At 47.2% G+C, this 25,745-nt stretch overlaps 1 protein-coding gene across 1 annotated transcript; it reads left to right on the top strand.

Annotated features, from left to right (window-relative positions):
• Positions 1 to 13,147: 13,147 nt before the first annotated feature.
• Positions 13,148 to 21,347, top strand: LOC102443610 (6-pyruvoyl tetrahydrobiopterin synthase-like). The gene is made up of 6 exons (XM_006111227.5): positions 13,148 to 13,306; positions 14,288 to 14,361; positions 15,267 to 15,289; positions 16,669 to 16,725; positions 18,372 to 18,442; positions 21,022 to 21,347. Exons 1-6 carry the CDS (start codon positions 13,209 to 13,211, stop codon positions 21,143 to 21,145), a joined length of 447 nt encoding a protein of 148 aa, XP_006111289.4. The 5' UTR covers positions 13,148 to 13,208; the 3' UTR covers positions 21,146 to 21,347.
• Positions 21,348 to 25,745: the final 4,398 nt, after the last annotated feature.

The following is a 25,745-nucleotide window of genomic DNA, read 5'->3' as shown; positions in this document are numbered from 1 at the left end:
GTGCTGGGAGAAACCTCCCGTTGGTGTAGGTCTTCTCTGAGGCACTATAGCAGCTCTGCCACTGCATTCTTTTAGGTGTAGATAACCTCTTCGTGTCTAGCACAGTTAGCAGTTTAAGTTCCCAGGCTCACCTCTTGCAGGTGCTGTGCAGGCTTCCTTTGAGGAAGAGGACAGAGAGGGGAATGATTGTTCTATGAGAAGTGTTTGCTCTTAAGTTAGCGATGGGCAACCATGATTAGTAAGTGGGCTGCATGAATGGCTCTCCTTCAGCTCAGTGTGCCCGCATGTGGCCCACATACCTCCTCTCTACCCCCTTTCTGCATTGGGCCACTGGAGCCCTGCACTTACCTGTTCCTCCCACGCCCTCTCAGCACTGCCACGATGCCACGAATCTGCGGATTCACTCTCCATCCTTGCTTCTCCCCTCCCTCCTAGAGAGAGAATACTGCAGACAGCTGATTCACGGCTGCTCAAGCTCTGTGTGGAAGGGGGAGGAGTAAGAAGTGTGGGGCTTCAGTGCGCCAGAAATGCACGGGAGAGAGGGGCAGATGGAATCCACGGGCCATGCAGGTTGCCCACCTCTGCCATAAGATGTTTAGTTTCACCGACATAGTGATTGCCGGGGCATCTGTTGCACTGAATGAGGTGCGCCACACGTGCTGTGTAGGACCTATGGATCTTGAAAGGTGCGTGGTGGGGAGTGTCGCTCATCAGAGCAGTCAAGATAAGTCTACAGGTTTGGCTTTTATAAGGGCAGGTGCTGGTGCCGCTCTGAGTTGGTGTTTTCTGTTGAAAGCTTGAATCTGATGATGATCTTGGAGAGACTGGGGGGGAGATCAATGGGGGAGGGGGAGAGGTCAGGAAAGGTGGTTCCTATCAAGTATGGATTGTAAATTAATAGTTTAATTACACCCAATATGCATAGGCGACTGGTGTCTGTGAGGGGAAGGGGTGCTGGGAGGGCCACTCAGAGGAAGTGTGAGAACATAAGAATGATCATACTGAGTCAGATCAAAGGCCCATGTAGGCCAGTATCTTGTCTTCCAATGCTAGGTGCCTAAGGGGGCATGAGGGAGCACCCCATTTAGCAATCAAAATGTTGGCAGAGATAGGGGGAGGGCGGGGGAGGGGACGGGACGGGACGGACAGTTCACCTCCTGAGTCGCATTGGCCTGTATGGATTCCAGTGTGGGATAGTAGGGGACAGTGAGGGGCATGTGCTCAGAGAGGTTTCGTTTCTGTATTGAAGCAGGTGTCCTCTTGGTATTTGCGTGGCATGTTCTGTGATATATGATCTGGGTCTCTGATGGAATGTCCTTGTGCGAGGAAGGCGGTTTTGAAGTGTGTGAAGGTGCATTGCTGTGTGACATTCCCTTTGTCACATGAAAATTACTCTAAATGACAGCACAGATGATGTATGTATGACCAGGAACCAGGAAGAGATTAAGGCTAATTTACAAGGACAGTTTCAAAATAAGGTGAGGCGGAGGCAGTCTTTTTATATAGTCAAACACGGAACTACGTATGTACCACAAAGGTCTAATAGATCCAAATGAGTTAGAAATATTTAATGAAGCTTATCTAATCTTCAACCTTGACTTCTGTTTAACACTGGTGGAAGGAGAGGGACCCGTCTGTCTCCATCACCTGTGCTAATCATAGTCATACCTACACTGCTGCCTGTAAGCTGCAGCTTCAGCGTGAGAACACAGCAGGGGCCTGAGCTGTCTTTACCCACGTTTCCTGCTGTGCTCTGTCCGCTACAAGGGAGCAGGGGCTAGAAGAGGGGGAGAAGGGATTTTCCTCCTCTGTTGTTCAATGTTGGCAGAGAAGGCTCCCTTGCTTTTTTCCTTCACAAGCTGCCACAAGAGGGTGTCACTGGCGATAAATTCATGCCAACACCTTGCAGAGGTGGAGCTTCCTGGGCACATTGGCTTTATGAAACGAATTGACTTTTTCTCAAATGTTGTTTCCTTGGAAAGTACACCTCAGCCTCTGTGGGTTATGGGCTCGTAAGGGGGTTTTGCAATGCAGCGGCTGTGCCTGCCCGTCGGTAATGCGGTAGGGGAATGGATTGTCTCATTTGCTACCATGGAGGTCACTGTGACATAGCTGGGCGGGATCAGAACAGTCATTAAAGCCTTTGATAATGCACAAAGCGTTTCTGTTTCTCAGAACTCTCCAGAGACTAATGGAAAGCATGTGATGCCTTTTTCAGACCGTAAATGAAGTTGTTGATAGGTCCCCAGGGGATATTTTAAAGCTTGCCTGGATCCGGCCCATGAGCCTCGGGGCTTGCCTCCTCCCCAGCTCCTGCTGCTGGGATGCCAGCCAGTGCTGGCTCTCCAGCTCTCCGGCTCCTTGCTCCATAGGGCTGTGGGCAACCTTGTGCAGTGGAGCTTGAGGGTAGTGAGGTGACTTTTCTATAGGTCAGTGGTCCCCGGCCCAAAAGAGGTTCCCCACCCTTGCTTTAAAGGAGATTGTAAAGACTCTGGGCCTCTAACAATCCACGCATGACAAAACGGAGGTTCCTAGATCCTCGCTATTAAAAGAGATCCAGGAAGGGCAAAGCCTTTTACCTCAGGTCCAGTGATTAAAGAGACTGAAATAAAAGGCTGATGACCGGGTTGAGGGTGGCTTACGTGAAATGAATTGAAGGTCTCCGAGATGTGGTGCCAATTACTATTGGCACCACACCCAGGAGACCTTGAACTCATTTCTCTGCCTGCATTAAAGGGACACTTTTTTGCAAAGTCAAACATCCAGAAGCTAGAAAATACTTGAATTCGGGTGTCCCATGTAACCTTAATTTGGCCTCCTTATGTATCTGCATTATGACACTGTCTTTCATTTCATGATCACGTCCTATTTTTCTCTCAGGACCCTTGCACAAGTAGGTCTGTGCTCCATGGATGAATCCAGGGCACGTGGTAAAGGAGTCTCTTGCCTTTAGGATCCTGTTTGATTTGTCATAGACGTGGGAACGTGTGTAGTGAATGAGGCAGGGGATTGCAGGAGGAAAAGAGATTGTCTTGTGATAAAGGCAGCTGAACCCCAGTCTGATAAGATGGATTTTCCTTTTGCCTCTGTCACATCATTCCTGTGTAACGCTGGGCAAATCACCTACACTGAAATGTTCCCAAGAGGCCACTGTGTTCCTCATTTCTGAGTACTCTGTTCGCTCTATGGGTCGTTATTCAATATTCGTTTTTCACCCTAGCTGTGCCAGTCACACTCAGTCCCATTCCTGAATGAGGTAAGGGTTCTGAGGGAAAAAACAGTATAAGATCGTGTAATTGAAGACTATCATAAAGGCTACGTCTACACTGGCCCCTTTTCCGGAAGGGGCATGTAAATTTCATGAGTCGTAGTAGGGAAATGCGCGGGGGATTTAAATATCCCCCCGCGGCATTTAAATAAAAATGTCCGCTGCTTTTTTCCGGCTTTTAAAGTAGGAATAAGAGCCTCCGGAAAAGGGCGCTTTTTCCGGAGGATCGGGGCCAGTGTAGACGCTCTTTTCCGGCTTTTTTAAAAGCCGGAAAAAAGCGGCGGACATTTTTATTTAAATGCCGCGGGGGATATTTAAATCCCCCGCGCATTTCCCTACTACGACTCATGAAATTTACATGCCCCTTCCGGAAAAGGGGCCAGTGTAGACGAGCCCAAAGTGTACTCTCCAGAGGTCTGCTTAATATTGCCCGGGAAGCCTTCATTCAGGAATTTCCTATCTTTTGAGTCCTTGACCTTGCAACATTTAATGTTCCCTTCATGATGTGTGGTTTTGTGTTCTTCTTTTTTAAGATCAGATTTGTCAATTTTGTATGTGTTTACTTTTTTTTATTGTATCCCTTTTGTATAGATGGTCATGCCAATTTTCTTCCACAATTTGATCTGAGGAAGTGGGTCTGGCCCTAGAAAGCTCATCACCTAATAAACCATCCTGTTAGTCTTTAAAGTGCTGCATAGTCCTGTTTTTTGTTTCAGCAAGATCAGACTAACATGGCTACATCTCTATTACCATTATGAATGTGAGAGTTTGTGTGTGTGTTTACGATTGTGGTGGGAGACTAATAGTAGTGGCCAAGTCAAGCAAAGTAAAGTTGTGTGTTGGACAAAGCTTCCCCAATTTAGCTCTGAATAATCTGCAGTTCCTCCGTGCTGTTCCATTCCTGCCTCATTTCTCTGGCAAGCTCTTCCTGTTGCCTTCCAGACAGATTTAAAAGAAGGTCTCATTTAGTGTAGCCTATCAGCTAGACAAAATGTCATTGCTACCACATGTTAGAGACAGAGCTGGTGGTCACCACTGAGGTGAAGATAGATGTTGGAAGTTGTGCTGTTTTTTTTGAGAGCATGTAATGTTTGAGTCGTCATGTCCCTTTTTGTGATTTTATGGATCTTTTTTTAGATTAGATGCCCCAGAACAAAGAAACATAATCTAATTTTGACCAAAAATGGCAAATAGTTTCTAAATGCAAATGATTATGCACCTATATACTCAAAATCATAGTTTTGGAAAGTATGTGAAATATTTAGCCCCAGAGGATACATTTTTATGAATTTTCCTGTATTTTTTTGCTCTTGGTGAAAGCAAAAAGTCTGTGGTCACATGACACTAGAAGATTTTTTCATACCATATAATACATCAGATTATCTGTCAGTATATAATGGAATGATCTGAGGGGAAAAAATTCTGTCTGCTATTTTACATGTTATGAATAGTAGATAATGTGCAATGATTCCTGCTCTAGCAATTGATGTTAATGCAGCATTTGCCACGGTGAAACATTTTCAGGAGGCATTCCTATCTCGGGGCGAAGGCTGCATCATCATTCAAATCTATTGCAAAGCACAGTTGATCAAATCAAATGCAGGTTTCAAAGCAACACTCTTATTCCCTCTCCACTGCTTAGGTTACAGCTTGCTCTGTGAAGAAGATGGGTCCAAATCCCCCTTCTGTATTTGTTAAAAAATGACTTTGGAGAGTCAGCTTGGGGTGGGGATGTAGTGAGGGTGAGGTGCCCTCCTTGCTAACTGACACTGTCCTACTTTAATTAATGTAATTTGGGCCAGGCGTTTCCTGTGACTTTCTCTATAGGTCAGCGGTTAGGCTCTATGCCCGAGATGTGGGTTTAAATCTCCCGTGGTGTGTGGGACCCTGCATTTCTGGTGTAGTGCTGGGGTACTTAATTTCTTGCCTATGGAAGCTGTTCCTCTTAAGTTGAATGTGCTGTGAGTCAGATGCCTAGCTACCTCCACGCCCTAGTCCAGTAGTCCATTTATTGTGAGGCTGTTAGGGACTTGCCTGATGTCTCGAGGCTGTTAGGGACTTGCCCGATGTCCCAGGAAACAGCTAAGAGGAAAGAGGCATCCTGTGTAGCTTTTAACCCAGTGGTGAGGGTTCTCCCCTGTGACACGAGGTGAAGGCTGCTTGAGTTTTACCTTGGAAAAGAGACCACTCAGGTGGGAGAGGATACAAGTCTGTACAGTAATAACTGAGGTGACATGTTGGTCCTTCACTCAATACGAGACTCGGGGTCACCCACTGAAATCAGTAGGATTAACACACCCCAAAGGCCACACTTCAGGCATGGCTTACTCAGTCTGGGGAAGAGTTGGTCAGGGGATGGGCTGAAGACCAAAACGCTAAGTGGGGGGTGTCAAAAAAAGGAGTAAGTTGGTGGTGAATGGGTCCATCAATGGCTATTTAGCCAAGACAGGAACGCAACCCGGTGCTTTGGGTGTCTGTAAGCCTCTAAGGGCCAGATGCTGGGAGGGATCACTTGATAATTGTTCTTTGCTGTTCTTTGGCTTTGAAGGGAGGCTGACACCTGCATGTATCATCCAGTGGCCGGGCTGTGGGTCTGCCTTGTGGCACCAGTGGGTGCAAATCTGCTCTCACAAAGGCTGTGCAGAGACAGCACCAGGAGCTGGGGCGGTACCGTGCAGCAGAGCCATGTGCAAGCTCTTCCTTGTTAAATTATGGCTGTTTGGCCATCGCTTCTTCTGAGGTGCAGGGGTTTGGCCCCCCGGCTGGGTTGTGGGTGTTGTGGGTTCAATTCTTGCCTTTTCTGATGTCAAGGCAGGTTTGAGACGGGTGTCTGACATGGCTACAATGGGTGTGCACTGGTCTTTGCAGTGGGGACATGGTGCTGGCCTCCCTCTTACCTATAGAAGCTGTTCCACTTTAATTGAATGGTATTTGGGTATGAGGCTGGTGGTGAGTCTCTGCACTGGAGAGTGGGTTCAGTTCTCCTCAGGTACGTGTTCACTGGTCTGGTAGGATGCGTCCACACTGCAGGGCTTAACTCAAAATAAGCTAGGCAAATTGAGCTACGTCAATTGCGGAGCTTATTTTGAAATTGAAATTGTGAGCGTCTACACAGCACTTATTTTGAAATAGAGACTCTTCCTCCAACTTCCCTTACCTTACTTCTCGTACAGTGAGGGTTACAGGAGTCCTCCAGCTTGGCAGTATTTTGACATTATTTCGAAGTAACTGCCTGCTGTGTAGACGCGGACTAAGTTATTTCAAAATAATGCTAGTTATTTTGAAATAATGTTGCTATGTACATGTACCCTTAGGGTTGAGGGTGGCTTCCTTCTTGCGGCTCCAAGCAGTTCCACTTTAATTCAATATGATTTGTGGCAGGCTTCTAAGCTGTCTTCCTCCATTTCCCAAGTGGCTAGCCTGTGTGTCTGCGCTAAAATAGCTGTGGCTTTGAATTTCCCCCGGTCCGTGTACTGTGACCTTTCCAGTATGCTAGGATGCCTTCTTTCTTCTTGCGTGTGGAAGCCGTTCCACTTGAGTTAAATATGCTGCAGGCCAGGCTCTCAGCTATCTCCACTTTCTAGTCCAGTGGTTAGGATACTGGCCCGGGGTTGTAAGAGACCCTGCTTTTGAAAGGGAAAGGCACAAAACGAACTCAAATTAGCTACAGACATGAAGGGTAACAAGAAGATTTTCTATAAATATATTAGAAGCAAGAGGAAGACCTAGGACAGGGTCGGCCCATTGCTCAGTGAGGAGGGAGAAACAATAACCAGAAATTTGGAAATGGCAGAGGTGCTTAATGACTTCTTTGTTTCAGTCTTCACCAAGAAGTCCGATGATGAAGGAATGCCTCACATAGTGAATACTAGTGGGAAGGGGGCAGGTTTAGAAGATAAAATAAAAAAAAAACAAGTTAAAAATCACTTAGATGAACAAGATAGATGTCTGCAAGTCACCAGGACCTGATGAAATGCATCCTAGAATACTCAAAGAACTGATAGAAGAGGTATCTCAGTCTTTAGCTATCATCATTGAAAAATCATGGAAGACAGGAGAGATTCCAGAAGACTGGAAAAGGGCAAACATTAGTGCACATCTATAAAAAGAGAAATAAGAACAACTCAGGAAATTACAGCCCGATAGTTTAACTTCTGTGCCAGGAAAGATAATAGAGCAAGTAATTAAGGAGTTTATCTGCAAACACCTGGAAGATAATAAGATGATAGGTAACTGCCAGCATGGATTTGTAAAGAACAAATCAAGTCAAACCAATCTGATAGCTTTCTTTGATAGGATAATGAGTCTTGTGGATAAGGGAGAAGCAGTGGACATGGTATACCTAGACTTTAGTAAGTCATTTGATATGGTCTCGCATGATAGTCTTATCAATAAACTAGGCAAATACAACTTAGATGGGGTTACTATAAGGTGGGTGCATAACTGGCTGGATAACCATTCCTAGAGAGTAGTTATTAATGGTTCACAATCCTGTTGAAAGAGCATAACAAGTGGGGTTCCGCAGGGGTCTGTTTTGGGACTGGCTCTGTTCAATATCTTCATCAACTATTTAGATATAGGCATAGAGAGTACGCTTATTAAGTTTGCAGATGATACCAAGCTGGAAGGGGTTGCAACTGTTTTGGAGGATAGGGTCATAATTCAAAATGATCTGGACAAACTGGAGAAATAGTCTGAGGTAAATAGGATGAAGTTTAATAAGGACAAATGCAAATGCTAATACTCCACTTAGGAAGGAACAATCCATTTCACATGTGGAACGAGGTGTACCGGTAGTTCGAATTAGAGACCCTAATTCGAACTACCTACTCCGTGTCGCGTGTAGCCGCGGGCACGGAGTTCGTACTAAGGGACTTTTAAAAATGGCGGCGCCCGGGAAGATGCAAATGAAGCCCAGGATATTTAAATCCCGGGCTTCATTTGCAACTTCAAATGCCTACATTAGCCTCCCTACTTCGAACTAGGGAGCTAGTGTAGACATACCCTGAATGCCATAAAAGGAGCTAAGACAACAAGGAGTCCAGTCGCACCTTAAAGACTAACACATTTATTAGGGCATACACTTTCCTGATCATAAGTCCATGCTCTAATAAACTTGTTAGTCTTTGAGGTGCCACCAGACTCCTTGTTGTTTTTGCTGAAACAGACTTACACAACAACCCCTCTGAAACCTGTCATCACAAAAGGAGCGGTCTGCCCGCCTTGGGTTCGTAGCCAGGAATCTTGGCTAGCCTATTCCATACCATTGAAAAGTCAACACCTGCCTCCAACTGGCCTGTCATCATCCACTTGCTAGTATGTCAAACAAACTCCTCTCTGCTGTTTCCTGTGCTGCCCCTGATGGGGGGCGGGGGAAGAGCTGCCATAGACATCTGCAAAGCCGCTTCATTCAAATCCCTCCTTAAGCCTCCTGCCCAAAACATGACAACAGTTAGACCACTGGCAAGCAAAGACCACTGCCTGCCATGCCAGCTAGGAGAGACTCCTTGTGTCCTTGTGCTCCCCTATTGGACTCTGTAGCCATGCGTTGTCTCGTGTCTCGTACCTAGGTTGTCAGCTCTCCAGAGAAGCAGCCATCTTTTCATTCTCTCATCCTAGCATGACGGGGTCCTAGTCTGGGACACGGGGCTCCTGGGTGCTTTGATGACACAAAAGATCAAGCATCACACCATGCGTGTGTGGTGACCTTGCTGCCGCCTGAGGAAATAAAGCGGGAGCATCTCGCCTGAATCTATCACTTGGGCATGGATCTCTCAGCAGAGCCAGAAAAACAGGCATGAGCCGAGACCGCGATTGTCACCTTGCCCTCTGGCTTGGTTCCTTTCCCAAGGGATTTTCCAACCATGTAACTGAATGGGTGCTCTTTCCTGAAAAACAAAAGAACAGGCTGTTCCCTGCTTTGCTGAACACTCCTCTTCCTGAAGCAATAACTGGGGAACGATGGCGTAGAGAACCCCACCTGGCTTCCATGTGCCAGATGGGCCTGCTCCCGTCTGAAGACACAGAAGAGCTGTGAGAAAGGGCACAGGGTCTCCGCTGTGGAGTTTAAGAAAGAAACTGAAGTGACGCCTACAAGAGCAGTGGCGGGTGCAGGAGGCGAGAGGCGGGCAGTTGGGCCCGGGTGTGGGGTGACTGTAGGCTTGCTCCATGAATTCCCCCTCAGGCAGAGTGCAGATTTGGCTCCTGTGTGGGCCGGGCTAGGACAGGGGTTGAGCAAGGAGTGGCCTGTCAGATCCGTGCCCCTAGATGCTGTTGCGCTGGGGGGTGGGGGGGGTGCAGAAAAGAAGCCGTCCCCATCCTGAAGTTGTTCAAGGGGAGCCTTGGGTGTGAGGACCAGCAAGCAGGCTGTTTCCATGTACAGAACAGCGAGCTCAGAGCAAGCACAAAGCAGTCAGCTGCCCCCCCTCCACCCAAAAAGTGTGGGGGGATCAGGAAATCAATTTGCACACCACATGGAACCTGTGACAAGCAGCTGCCAAGGGGAGGAGTGCCGCTAAAATCGATTGGCAGAGGGTGACCATGAAAGGCGGCTGCTTGGCTGCAACAGTGGTCTTCACACCCAGCTGTCCTCAGGAGAAGGGCACAAGACCAGACACCTCCCATCTCAGCCCAGGCCAGAGAACGGGCCCTTTGACACTGACTGAATCTCATGACACATCCCCGAGCTTGGCTTTTCATGGGGGGTGTCAGACACACCCACCCTCTGGTCTCCCCTTACTGCCTACAGAGCCCTCGTCTCAGGAAATCTGCTCCCAAGCAGTCCCCTTGCCACTAATGGAGAGGGGGACCAACCCGCCTCGGAGAAGGCAAAAGGGGAGGCAGCCTGGGCCAGTGCCGGGTCTCCCGTCATGTTGGGGGTTGGTCTCACTTCCCCCGGTCACCTCAAAATGGGAAGCAGCTGAGGCAAAAGCACAGCTACGGTGCAGCAACTCAGCCCCCTGAGGATGGGTTCCTGGGGAGGGATGGAGAGGGAGGGGATATGATGGCCGCTGGTCCATGAGGACAGGATCTGGAGGATTTATGTGGGCAAGGGATCCTATGGGATGGGATATCTGTCAACCGCCCTGTGGCTAGCGTGCCTCTCTCTCACCCAAGTTAAACAGCCGTGTCAGCTGCTCTTTAGCTTCCTGGAAAAAAATCGATGGCTTGTGCGTGCCCAGAAGCCAGCTGTCTATCAGTGAATCTTGTTTAACCTGCTCCTCTGCAGCTCTGCCTTTTCACTGGGTATCTGGCCTCCACTGAGTTTACTCGCACTTTTCCTATCTGCACCCCACTTCAGGGATCACTCCCACTAAGTCTCTCCAACAACCCAGGGGACGCTGATGAGTGGCAACTGGCTTTTCTGGAACCCTGCCCGAGTCCCCACAATCCTACCACACCCTGCTCCAGGAAATTCTGCGTGTCCTTTGGACCTGTCTAGAGAAACCTCCTGCAGGCAGCCAGGGTCCCAGGGCCAGTTCTGCATTAGCCCCTTTTTCACAGAGCTGAATCCAGGGCCGTTCCAGAAATCACAGATGCTAGAAACAGAAAATCTCTGTTGACGCCATCTCCCATTGCCCGGTGCAGGAATGGTCCCTACTGTATATCCTCTTTAGTTTTGTTATGTCTAGTTTAAAATGGGCTTAACAGGTTTCCCTGGGAAGAAGCAACCTACACAGGAAATAGATCATGATTGGCAATAGGAATAAGTATCAATAAGTACCTAGCAGGCTCTGGGTGCTACATAGTCACACTTCAAAAACCTCTTATGCTTTCTTCTGAAGGCCCCAAAGTGCTTTACAATACATGTCCTTCACGCTTCACACAGCCCACCCAGAACAGCAGCTACATATAACCCGAGGCTATGTCTACACTGAAGGCTTTTTGCGCAAGAACAGCTATTCTTGCGGAAAAACTTGCCGGGTGTCTACACTGCACGCGTGTTCCTGCACAAGTAAAGTTACAGTACAGCATCGGAAAACGGCTTCTTCCGGAAGAGTTAGTCCTCTCCCCACGAGGAGGAATAAGCCTTCTTGCGCAAGAGCTCTTCCACAAGAAGGCAGTGTAGACAGGCAACATGAATTTCTTGTGCAAGTAACCCCTATGGCTAAAATGGCCATCACCGCTTTCTTGTGCAAGAGAGCGTCCACACTGCCACGGATCTCTTGCACAGGAGCGGCCCGAGACGAGCTGCCAGCAACTGGCTCCTTAGGCGAAACGTGCGATCTGCACCCCTGCCTCCAAACCCCTCAACGGCCGTTTAATTTGGCGCCCTAGGCGACCGCCTACTTCGTGCCTATGGACGGGCTGCCACTGCTTGTGTGCAAAAACACATGGCACTGTGGACACACTCTTGTGGAAGACCTTTCGCACAAGAACTCTTGTGCAAAACAGCTCTTGCGCAAGAAGCCTGCAGTGGAAACGTAACCCAAGCGTCTTAGCTGCTACTGCCTCCCTGCACTAAGAAAAATGACCCAATAGGCCCTTCCTGTAACTTATTTTTTATTCCCTGTATTCAAAGCAGTGCCTAGAACCTTTCACCGAGATTCCTATAAATAGGTTTGAAGACCAGAAGGGTCTATTTTGATAATTTAATCTGATCTCCCTGCATACCACAAACCAGAGACTCTCACCCACAAGCCAGGTGCTGTTGGTACACAGATGAAGCCCTGATCTACACTAAAGAGTTATCTTGAAATTTACTCCCCTTCTTTGGAAATAACAAGCAGAGCGTCCACCTGGCCACGCCCCTTATTTCGAAATCTGTACTCCTGCTTGCTATTTTGAAATTGTTACTTCGGGAGTTGTTATTTCGAAATAACTTATTTCAAAATAATTTCCCAGTGAAGACATGCCCAAAGAGAGAGGCCCTGAAGAGCTTACAGCTAAAGAGACAAGGTAAGCAAAGAGAGGAAGAATTATTATCCCCATTTTAGTGATGCAGAACTGCAGCTCAGAGAGACTGCCTGGTTTATCCCTGTGTGATCTTGCCAGAGGGGCAGTTAACTCTCCGGGGGTATAACCACTTTGCCCTCATTTCTCTTCTGCATGGCTACGTCTACACTGGCATGATTTTCCGGAAATGCTTTTAACAGAAAAGTTTTCCGTTAAAAGCATTTTCGGAAAAGCACATCTAGATTGGCAGGATGCTTTTCCGCAAAAGCACTTTTTGTGGAAAAGCGTCCATGGCCAATCTAGACGCGCTTTTCCGCAAAAAAGCCCCGATCGCCATTTTTGCGATTGGGGCTTTTTTGTGGAAAACAAATCTCTGTTGTCTACACTGGCCCTTTTGGGCAAAAGTTTTTCGGAAAAAGACTTTTGCCCGAACGGGAGCAGCATAGTATTTCCGCAAAAGCACTGACAATCTTATATGAGATCGTCAGTGCTTTTGCGGAAATTCAAGCGGCCAGTGTAGACAGCTGGCAAGTTTTTCTGGAAAAGCGATTGCTTTTCTGGAAAAAGTGGCCAGTCTAGACACAGCCCGGGGGTATAACCACTTTGTCTTACATGCCCTCATTTCTCTTCTGCTTGTGTGCTTCTGCTTTGCCCAGCTGTCCTCCCATAGCCCCATGACACAGTAGCATAATGTTCACATCACAAGTTGAACTGTATGAGTCCGCTGCCCGGCCCCCCCGCCGACACTGCTCACCCTTCGGAACGCTCTGCCTTCCCTGAGGGACCTGTGAATGAACCTTGTCAAACAGGAGCTCGACTTCTTTGTGGTCTCCATTCACAATTTAGTAAGCTAAATTAACTGGGGGAAGGGGGATCACACAAGATGTAGTCATGCAGTTCAAGGAGAAATTGCTTTAATGCCTCCATCTGTCTGGTTGCGCTACTGAGAGTCACATGATGGCTTGTGGCTATATTTATGGAGGTTCTGCCGTCCAACGTGGAACAGTTTCCACTTCGACAGCGACTGTGCTCCTTGGCGCTAGCGATGCAGAGCAGAACTAGAAATGAGAACCTGAACCCTGCTGCCAAAGTGGCTTTCCTTTCCAGGACAGAAACCTTTGCTGCTGCTCACAGGCTGAGCAGGTAACAGGGCACAATCAGTCTTTTGGGGGAGAAATTTCTGCACATGCCTCTCCCCACTACTTGCATGGTTGTTGTCTGGCAAAGATGGTCAAGCCTGTTTATTACCAATGAGTTTCTATTTCAACAGGGCAGCATCTTAAGCTACCAGCAAGGGGGCAAATGACTTCTACAGGCAACTTCTTTCCTGATAGGGCCAGACAAGGGGCAATATATTGCTAAAGACGTGGGGCTTTTCTCAGGTTTTTTTGGTCTGGAAAATGTTGCGCTTTGGGGGATTGTATATGTAGCCAGACTATATGTAGCCATTTATATTTAACATGACAAAGTTTTGTGCTATATTTAAATATGAGTTATGGTGGCATAATGTATATTCTGAGATCAAGATCTCAAGTGCATTGTACCAGGGTGCGAAATTAAACTGTGGAACTACCTGCCACATGATATGACGGAGCCAGAATTTTGGATGGGAACTAAGTGATGGGATTGTGGCAGTGGGCAAAAGACGCATCAAGGCAGGTTATCCTAGAACTGTAGGGTTTTTTGCATCTTCCCCTGAAGCAGCTGAGACTGACCATCGTGGTGTGACCAGATATTGACTGAGCAGGAAGATAAAAGCAGGGTGGGTCTGAGCCAGACAGCAGAGCTCAGGGAGGAGCTTCAGGGCAGGATTAAGCTGAGGAGCAGAGAACAGGAGAATTAGGAAAGCAGAGAAGCTCTAGGAAAAGATGGGGCAGAAGAAGAGCATCTTCTATGCTGGTTTTCCTGGCGTAGCCTTCTATTTTTAGGGATATAACTTCAGGAGAGTTTCTCTGCCTTTAGAGAGTGGAGAAAACTAGCGAGAGAAGACAAACACATCTAGGACCTGAAAAATGGTTCTGTAAAGGTCTGCTGCGATCCCTCAGAAAGGTGACCAGGGCACAGAGTGTTTGGTGGAAGCTGTCTTGCCATTGGTTCCTTAAGGCTGGCTTTTTCCCCCTCCAGCAAATCACTGAATGACGCTGAAAACAAGGAACTCTTTGGGAAATGCAACCACAGTCACGGACACAACTATAAAGGTGAGGGGCAGCGCTGCATGTTCCTCTGGTCTGGGGGAGAATCAATGAAAGGGAAACACGGGTCGGTGGCTAAGAACACGCTTTCCCAGCCCTCATTCAAGCTAGTCGCTTGTCTCATATTCAAAGCAAAGAATCCAAAACTGGAGTTTTTTCTCCATGGAAAATTGTAAACAAAATCTAAAGCCGAGAGGGAGGAGGGGGGTGATAGAGTCTGGTGCCCTGTTGCTCAGCTGAGTTCTTTTCTTCCTTTGTTACGTGCTTGGGGACCTGTGAATGGAAAATGTTGCAGAAGGCCTGAATTCTATTATTTAAAAGCCCCATCCAGGGAATAACCGCGGCTCCCTGACAGCAGCCACTTTCCTCCCCTTCTCGTTGCTAACTTAAAATGAATGGGCGCCGATTTCGAGATATTATTGAGAGTCTAACCCGCCAGGTTCAGGGCTTGATTTTCAGGGAGATCGGGCATTTGCAATTCCCACCCCGACTCCACCTCGCGTTGTAGCAAGTCAGTGTTTCTGTGGCTCGGGCCTTTCAGCAGACGGGACCATTGCTTTCCATAGAGCAGCAATGATTTGGAGGTAGCGCTGCTACTGTGTTTCTCCACGGCAGTGTCGGTCTCTCTTTTATGGAGCACCAGGAGAGACAAAACACATTTTCCTCTATCTATCTCTCCCCTTTTCCCTTCCCCCACCCACCCTCTGGAAGCCTCCAGATACTGGTGAGGGAGATGTTGGCTAAGCTGTCAAAGAAGGTGCCTCTCATCATCAGGATCATCAGGCACCAAAATGCTGGCTGCAATTTAAAGATCCCTGTTGCATCCATATTCTTTTCCCCCTCCCCTGCACTTTCGTGGCAGAAGCACAAGCAGGACGATTGACAGCGCTTGCCCTCTGTTTGCCTTTCAGTGACGGTGACTGTGCGTGGAGAGGTAGGTGTCTCGCCTTATTTCCCCTTTATCTAGGGTTCTCTTTTGAATCCTTCTTTGCTCAGGCCTTATCTACACTCAGGACTGGCCCTGAGCCGGCAGTCAGGGACCAGCATGCAATGGAGCTGTACTGGGCTAGGCTTCCAGTGTGGACAAGGAACGCACCACGTTTATACCAGTGGGCTGTGTCTAGACTGGCAAATTTTTCCACAAAATCATCTGCTTTTGCGGAAAAACTTGCCAGCTGTCTACACTGGCCGCTTGAATTTCCGCAAGAGCACTGGTGATCTCATGTAAAATCATCAGTGCTTTTGCGGAAAAACTATGCTGCTCCTGTTCGGGCAAAAGTCTTTTTCCGAAAGACTTTTGCACAAAAGGGCCAGTGTAGACAGCATAGTACTGATTTCTGCAAAAAAGCCCCGATTGTGAAAATGGCGATCGGGGCTTTTTTGCGGAAAACTGCGTCTAGATTGGCCACGGACGCTTTTCCGCAAAAAGTGCTTTTGCGGAAAAGCATCCTGCCAATCTAGACGCGCTTTTCTGAAAATGCTTTTAACGGAAAACTTTTCCATTAAAAGCATTTTCGGAAAATCATGCTAGTATAGATGTAGCCGTGATGTTTTCCTCGGTTTCAAGGAGGGAACAGCAGAGCCAGGGCATTTGTCTGCACTTGGAGTTTGCACCCCTGCTGTTGGCCACTGATCGCTGACTCCCAAATGCAGACAAAGCCTTAGCATTGGGGCTTGTTCCCACATTGGTGGCCTCCTTCCTTGCTAGCAGTAACAAAATGTTTAACACATTGTTATTTAGGGCAGTGGGAGTTATGCATTTTCCTGTGGCTCGATGCAGACGGTAGCTGGGGAAACTCTGGGCAAACTAGCAATCTGAACCCCAGTTTCTTTTCCTGTCCCTGTGTTATGCAAATACATCACTTTGCATCAGACAAGAACTTCCCCCAATGAACAGTTTCTTTGATTAAGTTGAACTACCTACTAGGTATCTGTGGAGAAACTCACTGATGTGCTTCCCTTGAGCACCTGGGAGAGAAAAGATTTCATTACTCTGCAACTTGGAAACATGCTACCGAACAATTAGCTTGCCTGCTAATTTCCGGGGCTAAGAAATACCAAGGTGGTGGACACAAAATAAGGAGCTAATTAGAATAGAATTATAAAGTATAATGTTAAACTCCTTGTTGATTTGCATATCAGGTCTGAGTGCTAGTAGACAGGCAAGGTACCAGTCCTTACTGCACACACAAACTTGCTTTTTGCTTAGGATTCCAGTGTAAATGCCAATTGCCCATGTTTCTGCATTTTAATAATCACTGCAGAGAATTTTAGAGCATTGGACTGAGTATCTGCTGTCTATTTGTCCTGTAGATAAACCCCATCAGTGGCATGTTTATGAACATTTTCACACTTCAGGAATACATGAAGGTAACCATGTTATGGATACTTCCGTTCATGCTGTTTACAATCCTCTCTGCTCCTGGGTGTGATTTCACAGGTATCAGCAGTGAGTTTGGAGGGCTGGAAGGAAGAGGGGTCATTGTTCTGTGTCTGTGGTTTCAGTTCCCTCACTGACTTTTCCCAGTGCTCTGAAGTGTAGGGGAACCTCCTTGAGGATCAGAGATAACAAACATCACTGCCTTCTGGGAAGCAGGCTTACTCTGGAGTAGAGTATAAAAGCTATGGACTAAGTGCTTATGGCTTGACAAAGCCCAAGCTGGGACGACTTAGTTGGGTTGATTTAGCTGGTCCTGCTTTGGGCAGGGGGCTGGACTTGATGACTCCTGGGATCTCTTCCAGCCCTAGGATTCTATGGCTACGTCTAGACTACTTTCTTCTGTGGAAGGAAGGTATGCAAATCTAGAGCTAATTTGCATATCTTCTTCCGCTCTCGTTATCGGAAGAGGTTTTGTTGAAAAAGAAAGCCGTTTAGACGCGGTTCTTTTGAAAAAAAAATGTTTCGAAAAGAACCCGTCTTCCTAAAAAAATGAGGCGTGTAGGGTTTTTCCCCGAAAGAACCGCATTTAAATGGCTTTCTTTTTCGACAAAACCTCTCCCGATAACGCGATCGGAAGATATGCAAATTAGCTCCAAATTTGCATGGCTTCTTTCCACAGAAGAAAGCACTCTAGATGTAGCCTATGAGTGCAAAGCCTGTGACATTTGTGTGCTGGATAAAGGCCTAAGAACAGTTAGAGGCTGAATTATGAGATGCAGATGTGGGTACCCAAGGCCCATGTTCGGCTGGTGGGAAATCTTGAGGTCCTCTCGCCAGCTGCACAACATGTTGCGGTCCCGTTAGCAGTTTCACTCTGGCATTTTCCTTCCAACACCAAATCTTCATCTAGGGCCTGGGTTCCCAAACTGGGGGGCGTGCCCCCCCTGAGGGGGCATGAAGAAATTCCAGGGGGGGGCGCGAGGCCCAGCCACCCCCGCATCAAGTCCCCCTCCCAGTTTTGCTGCTATTTTTGTTTTTCGGTCCCAGTCAGTTCCTTTTTTTTTTTTGGCTCAACAAGTTTTGCTGCTATGGGGGAGGGGGAAGCGTGACGGTTTCTCAAAAGCCAAAAAGAGGGCGTGATGTCGAAAAGTTTGGGAACCACTGAACTAGGGCCTCATGGGCAAAGCCTGAGCCTGGGGCTCAGCATTATTAAAACTCCCCACATTAAAGGGTGAGGTATTCCTTGCATGTGCTAGCTGGGCACTCAGAGCTGAGCCCAGGGCTCCAGAAAGGAGCCAGTAGCGCAGGGTGGGAACCTTTTTTGGGTTGGGGGCCACTGACCCACAGAAAAATCAGTCAGGGTGAGAAGCAGAAAAAACCCCTCACCGTGGCCTCCGATTGAGGAGAAAGACTCTGCTGTCGCCCTGGGGGCTGGAGCGCATAAAAGCTACTAGGCTGGGCCTCCTGAGGCTCTGGTGTGCGAGGGGAATGTAGGCAGAGGGGCTCCCCAGTCCTGGGGCCTGAGTCTGGGGGGCTGGATACAGGCAAGCTGAGGGCTGCCCCCGGCCTGAGGTCCCCCACCCCTGCTGTCGAGGTTAAAATGTGCCACACTGATGCCCCTTCCTCTCTGCTGCAGGAGAGCATCATGGAACCACTTGACCACAAGAACCTGGATGAGGACTTGGCCTATTTTGCTGATGTTGTGAGGTGGGTCAGCGGTGGGGTTTCTCGGCAGAACTAGCTCCAGTGCCAGGGAACGTGAGGGACAAATGGCTCTGCGCTGCGTAGGGCCGATCTTTCTCTCAGTAGCCATCGTGCGCAGCTGCATTTCTCTGTCCTGTCCTGGAAAAGGCCCTGTTTGGGGGCATGGTTTTGTGGTGCAAATTCTTACCACTCTTCCAGAGCACTAAATGCTATGCAACGTCTGGGGGTACGGGCCCATCTCTCCCTCTGGAGTTTCTCACATGCTTGCCAGGGAGCTTCCGGGCTCAGTCAGCTGTTCAGAATTCTTCAACCCTAACGCGCAATTTATTGTTGGGAGTGCAAGGAGCCAGATCAAGATCAGGGCCCCACTGGGCTTGGCACTGCAAAAACCTGCCAGGGTCTCTGGGTCTGTAAATCTAGGTGGATTTACTGACTCTTTCCAGACAGGCTGGTACAAGTGCAAGAGGCCTCTTTATTGGAACACTTCTACAGTCCAAGGGGTGAAGCCTATAGGGTTCAGTTTTGCCACTGCAGAATTGTTATTCTGTAGCAGGAGGAAAAACACAGCTGAATTTTTCAGATCCTAGCTGTAAGGGCATAGCTCTGGGGTTAGAAAAAACAGAACTGCACAGGGGGAGGGATCCTAAGAGGTCATCAAGTCCAGCTCCTTGCACGGAGGCAGAACTGAGAAAAAAGGCGTTTGTCTAATGATGAGATTCCACAACCTCCCTTGGAAGCCAGTTCCACAACTTAATTACCTTTAAGAGTCAGAAATCTCCATTGCCACAGATTTAACCCTATCCTCCTACTTTCAGCTGCCGGGGAGAGCAATTGATCATTGTTCTCTTTACAGCAGCCCTTAACACCCGTTCCTCTGATTAGATTGAATGGGGGAGTTAATTTTATATAGCCTGTTGGTGTGTGGGTTAGTGGGAGAGCAGGGCTACAGAGATAGGGTGAAAGGAATGAATCACCAGGAATCTCAGTGGTCAGCCAATTGTTGGGATTCCCCCAGTTGTGCAATCAGCCCCTTGTGCCTTCATTTGTCATCACCACATCTGGAGAAAAGTCCTTGGGGAAAAGACCTTGAGCTGACAGGCCCGGTTTACACCCCGGGAAAGGAGCAGATAAAATCCATTGACATTGCAGGAGTCACAGTGTGTACGCAAGAGGAGGAACCAAGCCCCTCATTTTCACAGATGTTTGCAAAGTGCTAGAGAAATGCACAAGGAGATTGTGACCAGGGCCACAGAAGTGCAGGGGGAAGGGAGGCAGCTGTCCCAAACCCTGGTGATTTACAAGGGCACAGGGCCCTGTGCCTATATATTGCCCCTGGAGCCCCGCATGAGCTCCGATTGGCACTGAGGACTGACTGGCTGCTCCTAGCGTACCCCTTCTGAGAGCCTGGAGCCGAGTCCCCCCTCACCACCCACATTGCCCAGGGCCCCGTAAAATCTGTCGCCAGCCCCGATTGTGATAAAACGTCATTCTGTCTCAGTGCTACTGTGCACCTAGGTCAGGGGTGTCCAAACTTTTTTCAAAGAGGGCCAGATTTGATGAAGTGAACATGCGTGAGGGCCGACCATTTTGCCTGACATTCTTTGAACCATTAAAATTAAATGCAAATTAACTATTTTATGCAAAGTTTATTGCAAACGGCATACTTTTCATTTCGTCACATGGATGACAAATCTAAACAGGTGTTAAATCACTCTGCCTTTCATATCTGAAGGCCAGATGAAAAAAAAAATCCAGGAAGCTGAAATATATGTCAGGAACATTGTAAAGTACATTACATATTATTGGTAATAAAGGTTGTCTGTCAACTTTTAAGTTAAAAAAATATGAACAGGAACATAACACCAAGTATACATGTTGTGTCCAAATATATTTATAACTGATTTAGACCAACTGACATTAACTGAGATTTTACAATGTATTCATCTCAATACATATGGATTCGTTGGGGGCCATAAAAGATAGATATTGCCAAATTACCTGGGGGGCCGTATTAAACCGGAACACGGGCCGCAATTGGCCCGTGGGCTGGACTTTGGACATGCCTGACCTAGGTCATCACAATCCCCCATCAAAGTGCAAGGCAAATGACCAGTTACAGGACACTGAACATACTGGTTTAGTTTATTGTCCTTGCATTACTGAATAACTGTCTACTGCAGCGGTTCCCAAACGTTTCGGCATCACGCCCCCCCTTTTTGATTTTTCAGAAACCCTCATGCTTCCCCACCTCTTCTTTACCATCATCCAACCCCCTCCCCTTTTAACAAAACATTCAATTTGTAACTTTTTACACTGATAATTTTTTTTACGTTATGAAAATTTCTTAGCCTCACACCCCCCCTTGGAATTTCTTCACACCACCCCAGGGGGGCATGCCCCCAGTTTGGGAACTGATGATCTACTGCAATCAATCATTCCTAGACAATGCAGTGCACTCACTTATCTGTGTTAGAACTTCTGTGCACCCGCTCCAGTGGAGCTGGGCTCTCCCGCCTTAGCCAACACACTTCTTCCCTTGACTTTCTCCTCTTTTTGTCACCAACCCTCTGTTTCCTTCACAGCACCACAGAGAACCTAGCTGTATATATCTGGGACAGTCTCCAGAAACGCCTTCCAGAAGGATGTCTATACAAAGTCAAAGTCTATGAATCGGACAAAAACTTTATTGTCTATAAGGGCGAATAGAAGCATCTGAATATATGAAGCAGCATCCTAAAGCTGAAACCTCCGGGGACAGCTATTTCCTCATATGTTATGTAATCAGTATGCATGAATTCGATATTGCAAACTTTCAGTCAAAAGAACATATATTAACAATTAACAGAAATGATTGTTGCAAAGTCCGTAACCTAAGTCATAAAGCTGCATTAAAGAGTTTTCCATCAGATTGGTTGCTTGTAATTCATAAACTTTAATGGCTATTGAAATGTCCGATCATTTTGCTAATGAAACATTTGTTCCACAAATCATAACCACCACCCTGGTATAATTGGCTCCAAACTTAACTTTCCAGCTGATATTTCTTAAGCAACATACAGGAGGTAATGGAAGAGGGTTGTAAAAGTCACCTGGGAGAAAAAAAAAACTTTTGCAAGGTAAAAGTTTGAATCAATCAGTGCCAAAGGCTACTTGCTTTATTTCCCTTATTATTTATGTGACTTGGACATACCACTGCAGAATTCAGAAGTATCATTTGCCCTAGATCTGATAGTTTTCCCTTTCCAAGAGCAAGAATTACTCTGCCTTATGACCACTGCAGTAGCCCTGCGTGAATGTTAGTCTACCAGTCCAGATCTACTTTGGCCATTAATGGATAACTCATCAGCTAGAAAAATGTCATTGCGACTAATTTAAACACATAGCTCATAGTCATCCCTACGGTAGAAGTAGATGTTGATAGCAATGCAGTATTTCTGCTTCAATTACTGTTTAAATGTCACGTGGCAGCCAATCTGGAAAAAAATTGTAAAATCACAAACATAAAGCGAAGAAATGCAGTTTCACTTTTGATCAAAAGTAGCAGAAAGCTTCTAAATACAATTGCTAAGGCAACTGTGTACTCAAATAGAATTGTTTGAGGAAGTTTCAGCCATATTTAGCCTCAGGTGATACATTTGTATGCATCTTTCTGTACTGTTCTCCTTTGATTAAAGTCAAAAGTCTGTGAGATTGTCTGTATCATGTACTGCATCAAAATATTTGTAGAATGGATGGATTTCAGATAAGATGCCTGCCTCCTAAATATAGAACATTCCTTTTTGATGTTGTCTGCTCAACTGGAGACATAAGTTTAAAGCACACAGGTACAACTGTAATTATCAATTATCTTACCATCACCAAATACAATGGTAAACCATGTAAATTCCATGGAGAACAGTACTGACTCTCTATAGAAGGCTGTGGAAGGTCTTGTGTGAATAGCAAGTCCTAGGATCTATTGAACGTCTAATACAACTCCCCATCTGAGCTATATTAAATAGTCTCAGTAATTTGCAGAGAGCTGAAATGTTTCTGCTCCCGAGTCTCTGCTGTGGGCAGTGCTCTGCTGCTACACTCGCTCCGACACGGTCGAGGGCCTGGAGGCAGCTGCATCTCCTCCTTGTACTCCACGCTGCAGAGACACTGTATTCCACAGAGGTCAAATAACCTCTCTCCTATTGGAGATTCTCCTGTTTATGCATCCCATGGAGTGAACTGAGAGTAATTCCCTTAATACACAGGACACTGCTTTCCAAAAGAAAACAAAACTGAGGCACTGGGAGAGGGTAAGGAGCCTCAGAAACTGAGGTCCAGGCTGTTTGATTAGCAGGTGTCAGAAACCTGCCAGGAGCACTGACTGCAGCAGGTGTCCCCTGGATATAGGAAATGTGCGTGGCTCCCACATGTGATGGATTTGGGGCTGCCCGTCAGACCTTGTGAATACTGTATGTAGGGCTGGTTATGGGGGTTCTCCCAGGCTGACTACATTAGGTAGAGCAAAGATGTGGGCAGGGCCAGTCCTAACCAATTGGTGGCCTTGGGTGACCGCCCGGCTCGCCCATAGGGTTGCCAGATGGTTTTTAAAAAAATACTGGACAAAAATTTGTCAAAAAACAAAACAAAAAACAACGGGGAGTAACCAAGGAAACCTGGGGGAGGATTCGGGAGATCGGGCTGCAAAATGCAGTTGCAGCCTGCCCCTAAGACCGGCTCTGTCGGCGGCCCCTTGAAAATGGTGGCCCCGGGGGACTACCCGGCTCGCTTGCCCCTAAGCCTGGCTCTGGTTGTGGGAAACAAACAGGAAGGAAAGACACTCACTTGAGCTAAATCATCCCTTGGGAGACTCTCCTGTGCCCTTATTAATCTAGTGTTGGGCACAGTGGCTGCTATAAAATGTCCAGTAGGAGCCTACAGCCTTCTTCATGCTGCAGCAATGACAATGATCAGGGCATTGCTGCTAGCACTTTGTCCAAGACACAGGGACTGGTATGCTCTGGGAGGTGCTGTTAATTGTGAGCCTCCACCAGCATCTCAGGGCTTGTCTCCACTTACCGGGAGACCAGTGCTGTGGAGATTGAGCTCTCGGGGTTTGATTTAGTGGGTCTAGTAAGCATTTGCGCAAAGGGCTTATCCCTGAGCGGGAGCATCATAGTATTTGTGCAAGAACACTGACAATCTTACATTAAATCGTCAGTGTTCTTGCGCAAATCCAAGTGGCCAGTGTAGACAGCTGGCAAGTTTTTCCACAAAAGCATCCGCTTTTGCGGAAAAACTTGCCAGTCTAGATGCAGCCTAGGAGGGTAGGGAAGCACTGGGATAGGTTCCCTAGGGAGGGGGTGGAATCTGGAATGATTTAGTTGAGGTTGGTCCTGCTTTGGGCAGGGGGCTGGACTCAATGACCTCCTGAGGTCTCTTCCTGGGAGTCTATGATTATATGATTAACGATAGGGATTTGTATTGATTTGTTTCTGCCAATATCCTTGTTTCTGAGCCATTGCTTAATGGAAGAACAATGGGAAGACAAAATATATGGCTCTCAGTGTTCCAAAAGCAGCCATCAGAGCAGAGGGAAACAAAGCAGTAAGACGTTTTACCTGTTTAGGGAGTGAGATGTCCAATGGTGGTGGCACGAATCGAGATGTCAAGCAACAAACATCAAAAGCAACTTTCATAAACTTAAAAAGCCTGGGGAAAGTAGCATGACCAGTTTGGACACTAGCATCATCTTCCTCCTCCTCTATGGAGCAGAGCCATGGAAATCCACAAGATGATCAGTTTGTAAATGCCTGTGAAAGATCGTCAGTCCATTTGAAAGAGTTTCTGGCAATATCGGAGATTCTAAGGGGAGCCAACCAACTTAAGCAATGAACAGGTTAGGGAGAAGATGATGGATATATTTAAGGCACATTCAATGTGGAAGTTATGCGAGTGGCATCCTTAAAGTGATATATGGACACCAACTGGGAAGAGAAAAAAAGAGGATGACTTAGAGAAACATTACCCAGAACAATAGAGATAGAAACCAAATCTATCAACCTGATACTCAGAAGTCTGAGCAGACCAGCACAATACCAAAGTAAATTGTTGGCCACTCTATATACTTAACGGCACATGAGGAGAAAGAAAAACTATGAAAGTAGTCAACACACTAATCCTTAACCCTCTAGCACCTTCCTTAATAGTCCTCAAAAGACTTTTCCTGGCATTAATACACAACATACCCTTATAAGACTGCTGAGGGGGCTCTCCTTTATACACAGGGGGAAACTGAGGCCCAAGGAGATGAGATTTGCTCAAGGTTGTCTAAAGAAGCAATTAGAAGATGGGGGAAAGAACCCACCCATGCCTCTTCTCCAACCATTAGATTGCACATTGCCTCTGTCACTATATCACTCTAGAATATTCTCTGACAACCCATTTCCTGCTCTGTGTGTGTTTAAACCAGGGACAGAACCTTGCTCTCTGGCCACGTAGCCTATGGGCAGTAGGTCAGCAAATGCCTCACCAAATTCAAATTCCATGAGATCTGGCCTTTTGTGTGCATTTACCCTACACTACAGAGATTGCACAGGGAAGGGGTGGAGGGCACAGGAGGAGGAGGAAGGTCCCCAGAGTGGGTATCCAAGGCTGTATCACTAGAACCACTCAGAGTGGGTGAGGGCAATGTGATAAGAGTAGATAATTAAGGGGAGTGAAGCTGGCATGCAACACCCCCCCACCCATATCAGGTGCCAGATACCATCCAAGCTATTTCTTCCCTTTGAAAGCACCCATGAGTCAGATATTTACACTTTGCTGGAGGCATAGCTAAAGAGAAGAGCAGCTGCTTGTTTTTGCAGCTGCACCCTCAGAATAAACCTTCCCAGTAGGGATGCCAAACACTGCCAAAGCCCTTCTTCACCTTTGCCTTTTGCAGACGCACCCTGGGGCTTATCAGCCCTCGCTGGAGAGCACGGAGGTGGGGGTATGGAAGACGTAGAACAAATCATTTTCAGTGGATGGAGTATTCCAAAATCAGAGCTGATTGATGTCAGCTCTTCCCCTGTTGGCCTTCATGAGGGGACGCCCTCACCTCTAATTTGGCCATCATTTGACAATCCCCACCCCTAGCTTCCTGACTGACAGTATTTCAAGCCCAGTATCTCAGACCCAGAGCTCACAAGCCAGGCTGGGGTTTGTCACTGCGGTTCAGAGGGCTGGAAATAGCTGGGTGGCCTTATACTGCTCAGGGTACCATTCTCTAACAGCCAGCTAGCACCGGTCAGGGAAGCACTTAACGCTGCAGCTTAGCCTAGATGAGGCTATG

Source organism: Pelodiscus sinensis, chromosome 25 (assembly GCF_052426305.1).
Source record: "Pelodiscus sinensis isolate ZL-2025 chromosome 25, ASM5242630v1, whole genome shotgun sequence".
Lineage (NCBI taxonomy): Eukaryota > Metazoa > Chordata > Testudines > Trionychidae > Pelodiscus > Pelodiscus sinensis.
Note: the sequence above shows the minus strand (reverse complement) of the source record. Positions and strands in the feature narration are given on the sequence as shown.